Raw genomic sequence first — 15,995 nt, forward strand, 5'->3', positions numbered from 1 at the left:
TTGAGGTCAGGAGTTTGAGACCAGCCTGGCCCACATGGTGAAACCCTATCTCTACTGAAAATATAAAAATTAGCCAGGTGTGGTGGCACGCACCTGTAATCCCAGCTACTTGGGAGGCTGAGGCAGGAGAATCACTTGAATCCGGGAGGTGGAGGTTGCAGTGAACTGAGATTGTGCCACCTCACTCCAGCCTGAGAGTTAAAAAAAAAAAAAACAAACCCAGATTTTGGTACTTTGGTAGAGCAACCCTAGGAAACTAACATGGGTGGGGAAAGAGCAGAGGACATAGAAACTATCGTGCTTTATCTGTTAGAATACTGCAGCTTCTTCATTTGCTCTTACTGCCTTCACTCATCCATATATGGGCTCTAAGAATTTTCTACTGTTCACAGCTTTCAGAATCACCTCACTCACTCTGGGTTTTCGAGGGGCTCTGTTCTTGGTCCTCTTCTCATCTGTTCACATTATTTCCATCATCTTGAATATCACCTGGGCTGATGCTCCCTGTAGAAACAGGGTATAATGTACCCCATGTTCCATTTGTGAAAAATCTACATCCATACCTACTATTTTGTAAGCCTGGAGTTTCCTTAGGAATCTTCTCCACCACTGCCAGCAAAGAGAGTTCCTAATTAGCCCTTCCTAATGAGCAGCTGCCTGTGAGCGGAATTCTGGGTCTATAGTACAGGGACAATGTTGCAGATACAGATATTGAAGATTAATTCTATACAATAAAGCCATGTAGAAGAAACTTTGTCTAAAAGGTCGGAGGCTGAAAAACATAAAGAAAAAAGAAAATCCTCTTCTAAATCTAGTAACCATTAAAAAAAAAATCAGGCACCAAACTAAGCTTAGTATCTTCTTTCCCCAAATAATCTCTTCTGGGCTCTCTGTCCTGGAAAATGGCATTGCATCCTGCTGATCAGCGGGTCTTAGTGCTGGGCTAGGGTGAGGCAACCGAGCTTCCTTGGGTGCAAAATTCAAGGAAGCACTCATTCTCAAGGCCAGCTTTCATCTTGAAGTCCCGCAGCTAGTTGGTTACCAGCTCCAGTCCAATCTCCCTCCACATCATCTGTTAGCTGCACCTTATCCATGGTGGCTGCTTGGCATGCTGGGCTATCAAGGATCAGGAACAGGTGAACATCTTTCTATTCTTTCTGTGGCTGTTCTAGTAAAGACCTAGTCATTTGGCACCTGGGTGGAGTTAGGTTACAATTATCACTCTATTTGTCTAGCCTTCAGTATCTTGTACCTTTGTTGTGTCTATGTGACTCTCTGAGATGTAGAGAATAAAGCCCAAACTCCTTGGCACAGGCATCCAAGTTTCTTCCCATTGTGATCTCAACCCACCTTTCCAGCTTTATCTGGCACCATCATTCCCACCCCAAGAACTTTACAACCCATCTAAGCTTGTTTAACTCGCCATTCTCTGCATATGCCTCACACTCCACATCTTGGCACTTTAGCTCATGTTCTTTCTTTATCTCGGGCTGGACCTTCTTCATGTGGCAAAAACCAAACCAGGACCCAGCCGTGAAGTTCACCTCCCCTGAGAATCTTCTGTTGCTCAAACCCTGCATCATGGCTCGTTTTTTTTTTTTTTTTTTTTTTGGAGACAAAGTCTCGCTCTGTTGCCCAGGCTGGAGTGCAGTGGTGTGATGTCAGCTCACTGCAACCTCCGCCTCCCAGTTTCAAGCGATTCTCCTGCCTCAAACTCCTAAGTAGCTGGGATTACAGGCAGGTGCCACCACACCTTGCTAATTTTTGTATTTTTAGTAGAGACAGGGTTTCACCATGTTGATCAGGCTGGTCTTGAACTCCTGACCTCGTGATCCTCCTGCCTCAGCCTCCCAAAGTGCTGGGGTTACAGGCGTGAGCCACTGCGCCCTGCCAATGGCTCTTGTTTTATGCTACCCTTTGCTCAGTTGGCATTTCCACATAGCCACCTGCCCTTTCCCCCAGCACAGTGATGAGAGTTTCTGGCTGCTGGCACAGTGCCAAGTGACCCTTGTAACCTTCACGCCACTTTGTATAGAAGGATAACTTCACAAATATTCACTGAACCCAGGTGTAAAACTGGTAAAAGGCAGCTTTTTATAAGCAATCATTCCTTTTTTCTCCAACTGCTGCTCCTTTCATTCACTCCTACCTCTTCGTCTTTGATGTTTGATTGTAGCAGTGAAACAAAATATGCAATTGGACTTGTACAAAAAGCAGTGAGGAATTATTAGAAGACTTCACATGGTGAGGGCAGGAATTGTCATCTTTCTTATTCACAGCCCTATTCTAAGTGCTTGGCACACAGTCAGTGCTTAATAAGTAATTACTAAAACGGTGAGTTCATGGCAATTACAATTGTTTTTGCCAGTGTTTTGTCGCATATTGCCATACAATTTATGTAAGAATTTATATCACTTTCAAGTTTTTAAAAACTATCTTAAATATCTGCATCCACCAGACAGAGTACAATGTGAAGAGTGATTGACAGTTTACCACTTTTCAGTTTTCTATTAATGACCCAGAAAAACCGTAAGCCAGGTTGCAGTTTGACTCCACAGTCCTATAGAGAAATAAGGTGAGCATTTGCTCTCAGCCCTCCTAGAATGTCATCGAGTGACTTCATCACTTCGAGCTTTTGTGTTTTCTGGTAAGGCCATGCATGAGAAGAGAGGGAGAACATTCTACATTTAGTAACATTTATTTATGCATTCAGTATCAAGTACATAAGTGCAAATATCCAGAGTCCATAATTGAATCCATTAGGAACTACAGAGAAAGTAATACAAATTGTAATAAAGTTAACATGCTGGTACTTTTTAGTAACCATACATGTAAATCAGCCCACCAATCCCATACAACAAAAGTACTGCATGTTTGTTTTGGATTTATTCATTTATTTAATTATTTTAAGTTATACAAAACTGATTACCATAAGTGCGGTCGACTGCTTTTATTTTTACGTTGTGTGTGTTGGAAAAATGCTAAAACATCAGTCTACAATTCTATATATTGTTATTAAAGATTAATCCAACCAGCAACCCAAGGACATATAAGCGATTTCCACTATTGCATCAGAGCACTCGGCAGGAAAGGCCTAGCCACGGGGAACATTAGAAGCTACAGAAGCATTGCAGAGAAGAGAAGAAGAACACCGAAGAGGGAAAGATAACTTGGGCTCTCACCATCATGCACTTTTTTTAGCAACACAAAATTAAAAACCACATCTAATACACTTTTCTCTATACTTTAGTGGTTGACACAAGTGACTCAAATATCCTAAGAGTACAAGGAACAGCCTAAAAACAGCTGTTTTAAGGTTTGTCTCTAAGATTATGGTACTGGAGGGAGGGGGGGAAAACAATCAATTTGCAGTAATGAGTAAGAAGAGAGCTGTTACCACTCCAGACATTCCTGTTTGTGTCCAGTCCCCGGTGGGAAATCAGTTTACTCAGCGTGCCTCTTAGCGCCTGGGATTTTAGCCTGAATCCTAAAAAGACAGTATCAAAAGGTAATAAATCACAAGTGTTATTAATGAAATCATTTTATGTGTTGTTGCTTTAATTAGCTAAGTGACCAAAGAACTTGATATTCCAGAAGATATTATAGTCTTTATGTAAGTACATCTGCAAATACTCTTCTATAAAGCAATAAGAAGGAAGTAAAAACTGGATAATGAAAATAACAGCAACAAAAAAGAGAATTGGAAGAAAGCCACATTTTTTAGATCTTTTTAGGTGGAGGAACATATTGACTTATTTCAGGATTAGAGAAACTGTGATATAGTTAGGGTGATTATTTATCCCCCATCTGGGACACTTCAGAAAGAGAGAGAAAGTGCTATTACTGACTATGCCAGGAAGATGAGCATAAGTAGGGATGGTTATATAACTAGGGATATAACCTGTTCCTATGTTGGACATAGGAAAAGGAACCTATGTTCACCCTCAGAGTAGTCTAACTACCCACAACTGGAATTTAAAAACCTGGGTCCTAGTCTCAGCTATTCTATTAATTAGCTGTGTGGCATCCGGCAAACTAAGGGACTTTTCTGGTCCTAAATACTCATTAAAATGTGGGCATAGACTAGCTATCTCCAGGGTCCTGAAATGCTGTGATGCTCACAATGTAGCAGCATGATTTTAGGACAGGTTTACACTGGAAGTGTTTTGTTAATTTGAAGATTTATGAGCTTATCATGCAGATTTTGATTGAGACCTCCCTCTGTGCCATGAGGTACCCTTCCATGTACTGGAATTCAGTGGTCAACAAAAGGGAGGAGATGCTTGCTCTCATGGAGTTTTCATTCCTGTAGGAATTGAGGAGACAGAAATAAACTAGAAGACAAGAGAAGTTTAGATGGTGATAACTGCTATAAAGAAAAACAAGGTGGTATGGCAGGCAGTGAGGGGCACAGTGGTAAGGTGTGTAGCACCTCTTTTAAATCCACTCATCTGAGAAACTGATCCTCAGAGGACAGGAAGGGACCATCAGGCAAAGATCTGGATGTGAAGTGTTTCAGGCAGAGGGAGTAATGAGTGCAGAGGCATCACAGAGAGGACAAGCTGGCGGCAAGGAGATGAGAAGCCCGTTTGCTTGGGGTATGGATAGGGGAGGTCTGAAAGGCAGGCAGGGACCACACGGTGGGTGTTGGAGTTTGTGGGATGTGGTGAGGAGTTTAGATTCTACCCTGTGTGATGGGAAACCATTGATGAATTTAGGCAGGGGAGTGACGTGATCTGATTAATGTTGTAAGAAGATCATGATGGTGGCTGTGTAAAAAAAAAATCGGGAAATGAGAGTAGAAGCAATGGACAGAGGGAGAGAAACCCACAGCAGTCCAAGTACCCGAAGGCAATGCCTGGATTGTATGGTAGACATGGAAATGAAGAGAGGGGAACAGTCTCGGGGTTAGTTTAGAGATGAGGCTGCAGGACCCACTTGATCTGTTGATAAACTGAATGCACAGGCTAGGATTAGAGGAAGAGTAATCAAGGAAGATTCTTTGGTTTTTAGCCTGAGGAACCAGGTGAAAATGCCATTTACCAAGATTGTGATGACTGAAGGAAATACAAGTTCTGGGGTGAGATTGCAAGACGTGTGGCTAAGTGAATCTGAAAGGTCTATCAGACACTTTAGAGAAACCTTACATAAATAAGTGGATAGACCTGGTGCTTAGTTGAAGAGGTCTGGGCTGGAGACACAAGTTTGCAGCCCTAGACATGAGATAACCTTTAGGGTCACAGGACCAGAAGAGAGTTGGACAAGAGGAAGAGGTGCCAGCAGAGGACACGTGCAATGGTGACCATCTAACTTCTATTTGAATACTTGAATGAATGTCAGGGTACTCACTCCTTCATGGGGCAGATGGTTCTATTATTGAGCAACTCTAATCATTACTCTTTTCCCTCATATTTCATTCAAATCTCAGAACTTCTAAAATTTCCATTCACTGCTCTTGAGAGAAAAAGGGAAATCCTACTCCTTTTGCAATGTTAGACCTCCAAGTATTTGAGAATGGCTATGGTGTCCTTTTAAAGTCATCTATTTTCCAGGGTAATCATCCCCAGCAAAGTTTGCTCTTCACTGCCCATTACTATCAGATTTCTAATACCACAGTACCCTGGTCATCTTTGTGGCATTACTCCAATGTATTAATGCATCTGTTAAAATGTCCAACCCTGAAATTGAACACAGATATGGGATGGCCAATATGGAATATAATATGACTGTTGCCTATGTTGATTTAGACTTTGTACTCCTACTAATAATAACTCAACTTGCATTGATTTTTTAAAGATGCTTCAGCACATCGACTCACATTTGGCTGTGACCAATCAAGCAATTAAAACCCCCGAGGTATTTTTTACATACACCCTTATTGTTACCCTCTCTCATCTATCCCTCCCTGCATTCTATATCTGTAAAGTTGACTTTTTAGAAACCTAAATGTAGGACTTCACTTTCCTTATTAATTTCATTTTATTGATTTCAATTCGGCATTCTCGCTTACTCAAGATCCCTTGATTCATTTTGAATCTTGAGCTTGCCATCTTCTGAATTTGCTTTTGCTTCAAACTGTACATCATCTGGAACTTTGACAAAGATATTTGATTTGTCTTCACATAGTCATGAGAAGTAATGGGGTTGAAAGTAATGGGATCAAAGGCAGAGCCCTGTGTCACATACCTTGCCCCAGACACATATTGGATGGATTAATGAACATCTTTAGGGTCTATTATTTCAATCTTCTAGAATTCTACCACCTGTGCTATCATCTGGATCATACATCTCCATTTTTTTTCCACAAGGACACCAAGAAGACTTGTTGACTACCCCCACTAAAATCAGAATACTCACTGGCTAGGGAAGTCCATCTCATTTCAGGGTTTAGTGAACATACAATGATCTATTCTGAGTATCTACAGTTTTACTAATTCATTCTGGATTTTTGCTTGAAATTAGGCCTTCAATTTATCAAATATAACATCTAGAATCTTTCTTTCTTCTCATTTGAAGATCGTGACAGCTCCTTTCCAATTTGAGTTTTCAGGATGTCCTTTATTCCATGAGATTTAGCAAAGGTCGCCAAGAGAGCTTCTAGGTAAAATTACAAGCTACTTTATCATTCTAAAACATAACTCACCTAGACATAGGGAATTGTATTCACTTAGCAGATTTCTTATTATGGTCTCACTTACTCAAAGCTTTAATTTCCTCTACAGTGTTTATTTTGCCTTTTGAAATTTGAGGCTTTTTCCCTCATTTTCAAAACTCTAAGAAGTGTTATTATGCATTGTTAACCCCCATTTTAAGCTGGAAAACTGAGACAAACAAAGGTGAAACGACCTAGACAGGGTCACTCAGTATGGAGGAGAGACTGGCCCTGGTGTCTACTGGCCCAGTCTGGGACTGTCCTCTACCTCCAAGCCCCATGAACAGATCTCTAAGCAGTAATCGGATGATGATGATGATGACAATGATATATAATATTGAGGGTTTCCTACATCCAAGTAAGAATACTTTACAGACATTACCTCATTTAATCACCAAGAACCCTGTGAGGTATTAACATTTCCAATTTACAGATAAGGAAATAGGCTCATAGAGTCAAATAACGTTTATGATGAGCTCCTACAGCTAAAAATGCCAGAAATGGACTCAGTCTATCTGATTCTAACAATCATGTTCTTAACTGTACCACTAAAATGGTGTAAGTTCTTTTGCTGGAATTATTTATTCTAAGGTGAAATTACAATTTCAGAGGTTGAAGAGGCCTTAGAGTTAAGATCCCACCAAGAAATCTCCTTCAAAATGTAGTGCCAGGCAAAACAGGTTATTTTGAAGAATTGTTGTTTCCTCCTCTCTGATAGATAGTAAGAACCATGTGACTTGCCTAGTTTCTCTTTTTGTCCTAGCTACCAGGAAATTCAGAGCCAACTCTGCCTGAAGCTCAATTACAGAAGCCATATTAGTCATAGGTAACATTTCCTTTCCATTCCTTTTCACAGCATTGATTTCCAAATGTAACTTAGCAAGTACATTGTATATACTTTATATTCTCTGCCATCTCTCTTTTCCCTCCATTTTAACCAGGCCATGCCCTTGTCACTTTTGTTTGAATTATGATAACCTCCTAGCTGATGGCCACATCTCTAGTTTCTCCCCTCTCCAATTCTTTTCTCACTAGACTGCCATAGTGATCTTTAAAAAACATAAATCTGATGACATCAGTCCCCTGCTTAAAAACATCAAGGGGTGGCCATTTCCTGCTGGGTTGGAGTCAAAACTCCACAGAGCATTCACCACCTGGCCTCAGCCTCTCTTCCTACATTCTTTCCAGTTGATCTTTCGACTCAGTTAAGCTCTAGACATACTGGTTGACTGTTGCCTATTGAACATGTCTTACATTTTCATGCTTCTCTGTCTTTGCTTTATTACCTCTTCCTCTTGCAACGTCTTTCCCCTTATCATCCACATGATGACTGTTTACCCATCCTTCAAGGCCCAGGTCGAATGCCACCTTATCTTAATGGCTTTCCACTATCCTGTCCAGGAAGGAACAATTGTTTCCTCATCTCTCCGACTTTAGTATTTCATATAGCTCTACTGTACTTATTATATTTTATTATAGTTATTTCTGTATAATTTTGTCTGCACCACTGGGCTAAGAGCTCTTTTAGGGCTGAGATCATTTCATTTATCTTTATACCCTCTGTACCTATCATATGAAGTGTCCAGAACATAACAGGTACTCCTCTTTTTGGACTCAACCAACAAACCAAATGAAAAAGTAATAGGTATGATTTGTGATACTCAAACTAAGTATTGGACAACTTAGGTCTAGAACTTCTATCTTCCAGTTTCCAAACTCCTATTCTGGTATTCTTTGCTATAGTTTATGAACACAGTTCTAGTTGCCAAAAAGTCACCTGGAGAGTTCATTAAAATATACATTCCAGGTTACCAATCCTAGACATTCTAATTCTATAGGTCTGTGTGGAGTCTTAGAATTTGTATTTTTAAACAGGCTCCTCAGGTTCAGGTACCACCAAGTCTCATATTGTGCTATGATACCATTTCTTAATACAAAATAAAATGATTATTTTATGCTTAATGTGTTGATTTTCATTAGGTATTGGTTACACCTGGGTCCAAGCTGATACGTTCAGGCATTTTGAAATGTGTTGTAGATCTCTCAAAGATCCAAATTCAACATAGAACCCTATGAGTTCCTAATGACTTTAAGAGGACAAATGTAAATAATACACAGTAAAAAACAAAAGTTTATAAACTTCAGAGGGAACTGAAGCACATCACATATAATCTAATAGCAGAGGAACTTTAATGTGATTGGCCTTTCTTATTTTGTTATTATACATCTTTAACTACCTAAAATGCCTCTCTCTAAATCTGACCCTCACCTAGGTCCAGCCACATTATTATCAGATAATTAGATAGAGTTTTTGTGAAAAAGTCTAGTCCTTTGGTGAAATATATTTATAGTTAAAGATTAGGCTAGCTTTTTAATAAAACAAAATATTGAATAATAATGCAATATAAGAGCTATCACTTTAGATGACTATATACCTAAAAATAGTAATGTAAGAATTAGGGAAAACTCCTGAGTTTAATGACCATGTTAGCTATGGATATGTAAAACTGAAATCTCTATCTCCTAATATATAAGGGAGCCATAAAGTAAGGCTGAAGACTCAGGTTTAAAAAGCAGTGGTATTAAACACATACACACAGTTGTTGAGTTAAAATGGTGTGATGTATTTAGTTGGCAAACATTTTATGTATTTTAAAGTTCTAAAAATAATTCAAAGTTTTAAAAGTAATTTTAATGATTTTTAAAAAATTAGTGCTATTCATTGTTTAAAAGATTAAAAATGTTAACTTGTTTTTATTTGAATTAAACTGTTAATTTTACTTTTTTGAATCAAGTTTCCTTCTTTCCTCCAATGCATCTTGTTCTTGTACATGGGCCAGTCCTTAGAGCTTAATATCATTCATTCATTAAAACTTATTATGAAACCTGAAATAAACCACTGGGTTTAATTTAATTGAGAGTTAAAAAACTTATGCTTATTTTCTAAAATAATATAATTGAGAAGAGAATGAATATATGATTCCAGTAAGTGAATGATCATAAATCAATCTATCATTTTACTATCTTCTCATTACCCCTATCCTAATCCACTCAAATGCTGGTGTAAGAGTCTCTCCTTTTATGCATTGCACTATGTGACTTACTTTGCCACAACAGCATTTATGTGAGTCCTCACAAGTCCCAGATATTGGTCAATCTGTGCCTACATAAAGAAAAAAAATAATGAGCATATCCAAAGATGATGAGGTCAAAATTCAATGCCATTTTTTGACATCACATAGAACTTACCTGGTGCTTAACATACACTACAGGTAGAGTAAACATTGAAACCACAGCTGGGATGAAAAACAAATATAGTATTAAAATTCTGAGTTATCAATAAGAATACGCTTATAGACACATTTTTATATGGTTATATGATATTATAGCATTATTTGGAATATACAGCATTTTATTTTATTTTTTATTCCCTATTTTGAGAAGCAATATCCAGCATTCTAGATAAAAGATGACAGGGCAGTTCATAGGGAAAATAAAATGATGCTGAGCCCTGTACAGGTATTTTGTAATTATTCCTAGAATTAGGATAAACTCTCCCCTCCCAAGATGAAAATGAATCTATCCATAGCTGCCACTGTAAACAGATCCAAATATATATATTGATCCAAATATATATATTACAAGCCAGAAAGAAGGCAGTTATGTTTGAAGAAAAAAACCCTTTAGACTTACGAATTCATTATTAGTGTATAATATATATTATACTCTTTAATTGAACTATGATGGTAAGAGAAGTGCTCTGCACTCAGGGGTATCTGGCATTTGTTCCTAGGAATCTCTTTAAACAAACAAAAAGCTTACAGCCTAGGAAGCAGCGTTTTCACAGAGGGGGTGAAGGAAGACGTATACACTCTCATCTGCTCTTACCCATGAGGAGCAGGGTCAGGCCATTGAAGAGAGCGCCAACGTAGGTCAGGAGCCACATCAGGACTGCAAACTGAAGAACGAAAGCATTATTAGAGCTCCTAAAACCCTTCCTGACAAGTTAGAGTCTCATATCATTGACTTTTACCTAGATTCGAATTTGAGTCAGAATACATCATGATTTCGATAGTCAATGAAAGGCGTTGAAAGCTCATCACAGAATCAATGAAAGAGGATCCAGTCCTTAGTTCTCTTGGAACTGTTTGGATCACTTTGTTATAAGGTTTGAGGGACTCGAGGAAATAATAATCTACGCCAGGGCAAGCTGTGGCCCTTGACCGGTTTTTGCATAGGCCCACGAGTTAATAAAGGTTTTTACATTTTTAAATGTTCAAATAAAATCAAAACAAGATTAATATTTTCTAATAAATGAAAGGATATTGAATCAAATTTTTAGTGTTCAGAAGTCTTATGGGCACACAGTCAAGCCCTTCCTTTTTGTACTGTCTTTTTCTGCTTTTGTGCTACAATGGCAAAGTTGAAAAGGTGCCACAGATGGTGTGGCTTGCAAAGCCTAAAGTATCTACCATCTGTCTCTTTACGGACAAGGTTTGCTGACCCCTGTTCTGGCCCACAATTTTTACATTACAAATACAACCATGGCCTTAAAAGCACTAAGGTAAGTAATTATAATTGCCCTGGTATCTCTCTTCAGTCATTATATGGCAAGTCATTATTCCAGTAAAGCATTTTGAGGGTCAAGACCACATTTTTCACTTTTCCTTCTGCCCTTCTTTGAACAGTTACCAGACAGCTCCCAGTACAAGCCCCTGCCAGGGTGTGTATAAAGTGCTGTGAGAGCACAGAAACTTCACAACTACCTTGTCTGGGCTTCCCCAGCTCTGCTTATGACCATGCCGAATCACGATTGACTAACTTTGATTCCACGTGTAAGTCACCAGGAGGCCAAAGCAACTTATTCAAAGGAACCCAGCAAATTCAGTGAGAGCCCCAGGTGCCCCTGATCCTCATCCAGTGAGAGGCTGGGCATACCTCTAGCCTCAGAGCTGTAACTACATAAGCACACTTGGAGGGCTTACTATTAATATTAGTAGAATCTAGAGTTTCCTTCAATGCAAAAGTATATATGGTTTTCACATTCCCTATCTAGATTTTTTATCTCAATATTAATTTTGGGAAATTGTCGGAGGAACTAAAAATGGTTTAAGGAGACAATCTGGTGTGTTGTAAAGACTATAGAGCTAGAAGCTATGTGACCTGGGTTTGATTCCAGCTCTGCCAGTGACTCACTGGGCAACCCTGGACAAATGTCTCAGCCACATTTTCATCATTGGTACAATGAAGGGATTAGACTGGTTCATGGTGCCATACAACTGGAGGTCTTCTGACTCTAGAATATAATTAGCACTTGCTTTTTATTCTTCTTGATGTAGCAGTTTATAATATTACACCTTTAGGGAAAATAACAGTCAAGACTGTAAAGTGAACAGCTTAAGCAACTATACTTTTAAGGAATCCACCAGGTCCTGGACAAGGAAGAGCCTCCTCAGTTCCTTAAGTGTGCTGTTCACGTAGAACTGCAGGCAGTCCGTGTACTTCTGAATCTGCTCCTGAGAAAGGGTGATCTCAAGCTCCAAGTAGGCCCTGTCAACAAACCATTCCCACAGAAAATTCCGTCAGAGGGAATCATGAGACAGGCTGCCGAACCCCCGTAACAGCTAAGCGTTCCTACTCTCATTCTGAGGGTGAGAGCGGGAGTCATCTCTGGGGGGTTATGCCAGCCAGTGAGGGCCACAGGGCACCGTACACACCTGCTTCCAGTGCACTGAGAACACAGAAAGCATGGTTCTCAGTGGAGCATTGTGACTGTTTCTGGCTACCTAAGACACAGCATGGGTGGGCTGAAAATTCAGAGAAACCAGCTGGGACCAGAGAAAAAAAATTAGTGCCAAATCAGCTCATTTGCTGAATTCTCCATACATGACTTCATGGAGATAAATTATCTTTTTTTAAGTAGTTGAGATAGCCCAAAATCCTAGCTGCCAACTGTTCCTCATCAGATCTCTAAGAATTCATGTTTAAATTCTAGAATTTACTTCCAGGTTTATAGAAAGAGCACTGAAAACTCAAGTGACCTGGGCCATATTAAAATACTTATGGGTTCTACTGAGTGGTATTTTTAATAATGACATTTTTCATTAGTTCAAATGGTTAAATTTAACTCTTGGGTGGGAAAAACATGTAAAAAAAATATATATATATAAAAATCATCCCAGCTTAAGCCTCCTCTGCTTGGCCAAGCTCCTCCACAGAGGTCCATCCTTCCTCTCTCCTTTCCTGCCTCCCCTCTGCTCTAAGACTGCACCTGTTATCTACCTAGAGGATATTTCTAGGGTGCTTTAAGTGCTTACTTAACCCTGTGAATTGAGATAAAAAGAGTAAAGCAGTATTTGGCTTGAGTTTTCAGGAGTGTTATGGACTGAATGTGTCCTCCCCAAATTCATGTTGAAATCTTAACCCCCTATGTGATAGTGTTAGGAGGTGGGGCCTTGTGGGGGTGATTAGATCATGAGTGCACAGCCCTCACAAATGGGATTAGTGCCCTTAGAAAAGAGGCCCAAGGGAGCTTGTTCACTCCGTCCCACAGTGAAAGTGAGGACACAGTGAGGAGCTGGCAATCTGCAACCCAGGCAAGGGCCCTCAACAGAATCCTACCCTGCTGGCACTTTGATCTTGGATTTCCCAGCCTCCAGAACAAGCACTCTGTCTATGGTATTTTGTTATAGCAGCTGGCAGTGCTAACACCTCCCTCTGCCACATGTCATATATCCTCTTAGTTAGTAGACTGCCCTTTTATTTTTGTATTTCCTCCTCTTCAATGTGCATTCAAATCAGGTTTCCCCAGTATAAAAATGTAGAGGAGGATACACGAGAAGACTGTTCATGAACCCTGCACCCCCACCAGAAGGTTGGCCTTTTGGTGTTAAACTTCTAGAGAAAGCATGGAAATAAAGACCCAAATACCCTAGTCCTGGTTTCGTGCTATTCACTGGCCACCTGGCCTTGAGCATGTCATGTCACTTCTCAGAACCTCAGTGTTCCCACCTGTAAATAGGGACAAAAATGCCTGCTGTGTCTTTCTCATATTGCTGAGAGGATTAAGTAATTGTTGGATTATGATTACTGTTAGTAGTAAATACATATGAAAACTCAACAAAGCAATAAGTATTGGAATAAGAATAATCGAGTTTGTTTCAGAAATTCACCAGAAATGTTAGATATTCAAAGACAGGGTGTTAGGGGAGACTCTAAGAGGTCTGTTGGGTCTCAGAGAAACATGACTCAAGTGCATCTGTGAGCTGAAATACAGGTGAGGGTAAAAGCCCCTGGTCAGGGGGTGAGGGCTCCTCAGCTGAGGCACTCACTTGAAAGGGTGGCCCTCGTCGGTTTTCTGCACAGCTTGTAAAACAGACTTGTAGATGCGGAAACTGATGGTGGCTGAGAGTGCGGCCAGGGCCAGGTAGGCCACGACGCTCACCACGCTGAACTGGGTCAGGGAGAAGAGCAGCAGCAGGAAACTCCCAAACACGATGCCCGTCTGCTTGATGTCCCGCCAATACAGCAGGTCAATAGCTGCAGGAGACACCAAACACACCCAGCTGAGCTCCCGCAGTGCCGCCACATGAACCGCTGTGGCTCACTCCACCAAGCTGTGGTTGCTGTGGGTTCTCACCTGGCATCTGGATTCCTAAACACAAGTGAGCAGACAGATGGCTATGCCAAGGGCACTTACTGTCATTCCACTTTGGTTTGGAAGAATCTTTTCCACCCTTGAGGATAATTCACAAATTCACACATAAGAAAAGACTATTGAATCTCCATTGACCATATCACAATGGGTGTAGCTCTGTGGGCTACACCATCCATACAGTGGCCTGAATTATGTGACTTTGAAACAAACTTGAAAATATAGAGGACTCTGTGAAGTACCACTTCACTCCACTGCACTCCAGCCTGGGTGACAGGGTGAGACTCTGTCTCAAAAAAAAAAAAAAAAAAAGAGAGAGACCCTGGAGCTGACATGTGGACTAAACCATTTTGTTCAACATGGTTTGTTTGCTTACATTCTGTGATTTAAAAATCTGAAATGCCACCTTTAAAATCTACATTGCATCCACCATTCAGTTATTACCCTCCTTCAACTTAGAAACAAAAAAATTACATGCAAAAGAGTAGTCATAGTGCTTCAAATGTCATGCAAAATGGAAATACTTTAAATATTCCAGTCCCAGGATATATAAAAAAAGCATAAAACCCTTACTGAAGGATCTATGCAAATTTATCCTCCAACTGGGTATGTGACAAATGGTTTTTATAGAATGTTATGCCAATCAATTTTAAGGAAGAGAAATAAGATGCAAAATTCCCATCTCACAACCAAATGTAAGTGGTAGTGGTTTGTACTGCTAGCTTCACCTGCAGTGTACCTGCAGACACCTGGTTTACAGAATTAGACTCCAGTCATTTGCTCATAGGAAGACAGAAGTGATCAGGTTGAAGAGAGCAGGGAGCTACTCCCATTTTACATGGGTGTGTAATTAGCATGAAAGAACAATATTGAAAAAGTCACATGCCCTCATGACAATGCAAGGCAATAGAGGTGACATAAGGAATTTTTGCAGAGTAAAGTACTAACCCTCTCTTTGGCTACAGACTTACCTCAGGCTGGCTGGAGAGTAAATCAGGTCTAAAAGAGTCTCCTTCATAACAGGCTGAGGATAATCCCAGCAATCTGAAGCCAGAGAGAGAATTCACTCCCCACAAACTCCCCACCCACCACCACTACCTGGTCCATCAGGGACATTAACTCAGAAAGACTCCAGTAGGCAGACCTTTGTTGGGCAAAATTTGTTCCCTTTCCTCTACGACATTTCTGCCATGTAGGAAATAGAGAAGAGGCTCACAAGAATGTTTTGGGGGTGAAACAGATCTTTTTTTTCTCTTTTGAGTAGGACTGGTCCTACAAATAGGTTTCCAGAGGCAAAAATAAAAAATAAAAAAAAGGACTGTGCTGTAAAGCCTTTCTCTTCTCCCTATCCTGACCCCAGTCACACTGACCATTAGAAATTCATTTCTGGGCTGGGCATGGTGGCTCATGCCTGTAATCCCAGCACTTTGGGAGGCCGAGGCAGGTGGATCACCTGAGGTCAGGAGTTCGAGACCAGCCCAGCCAACATGGTGAAACCCCGTCTCTACTAAAAATAACAAAATTAGCTGGGCATGGTGATGGGCACCTGTAATCCCAGTGACTCGGGAGGCTGAGGCAGGAGAATCGCTTGAACCCAGGAGGCAGAGGTTGTAGTGAGCCAAGATCACACCATTGCACTCAGCCTGGGCAACAAGAGCAAAACTCCGTCTCCAAAAAAAGAAAAAAGAA

The 15,995-nt window shown here is 40.3% G+C and overlaps 1 protein-coding gene across 2 annotated transcripts in view; it reads right to left on the bottom strand.

The window, feature by feature from the left end:
• Positions 1–2,679: 2,679 nt before the first annotated feature.
• The window catches only part of RTN1 (reticulon 1), a 273,965-nt gene continuing 260,649 nt past the window's right edge, over positions 2,680–15,995 (bottom strand). For both annotated transcript variants that reach the window (XM_008956999.6, XM_008957000.3), the window contains 6 exons: positions 13,984–14,191; positions 12,064–12,202; positions 10,541–10,610; positions 9,902–9,948; positions 9,757–9,815; positions 2,680–3,487 (listed from right to left, as the gene is read on the bottom strand). In XM_008956999.6, the coding sequence (XP_008955247.2) occupies positions 3,445–3,487; positions 9,757–9,815; positions 9,902–9,948; positions 10,541–10,610; positions 12,064–12,202; positions 13,984–14,191 (566 nt within the window). In that variant the 3' untranslated portion in view covers positions 2,680–3,444. The remainder of the gene's footprint in view (positions 3,488–9,756; positions 9,816–9,901; positions 9,949–10,540; positions 10,611–12,063; positions 12,203–13,983; positions 14,192–15,995) is intronic.

The sequence above is a fragment of the Pan paniscus genome, chromosome 15 (assembly GCF_029289425.2).
Source record: "Pan paniscus chromosome 15, NHGRI_mPanPan1-v2.0_pri, whole genome shotgun sequence".
NCBI classification, from domain to species: domain Eukaryota; kingdom Metazoa; phylum Chordata; class Mammalia; order Primates; family Hominidae; genus Pan; species Pan paniscus.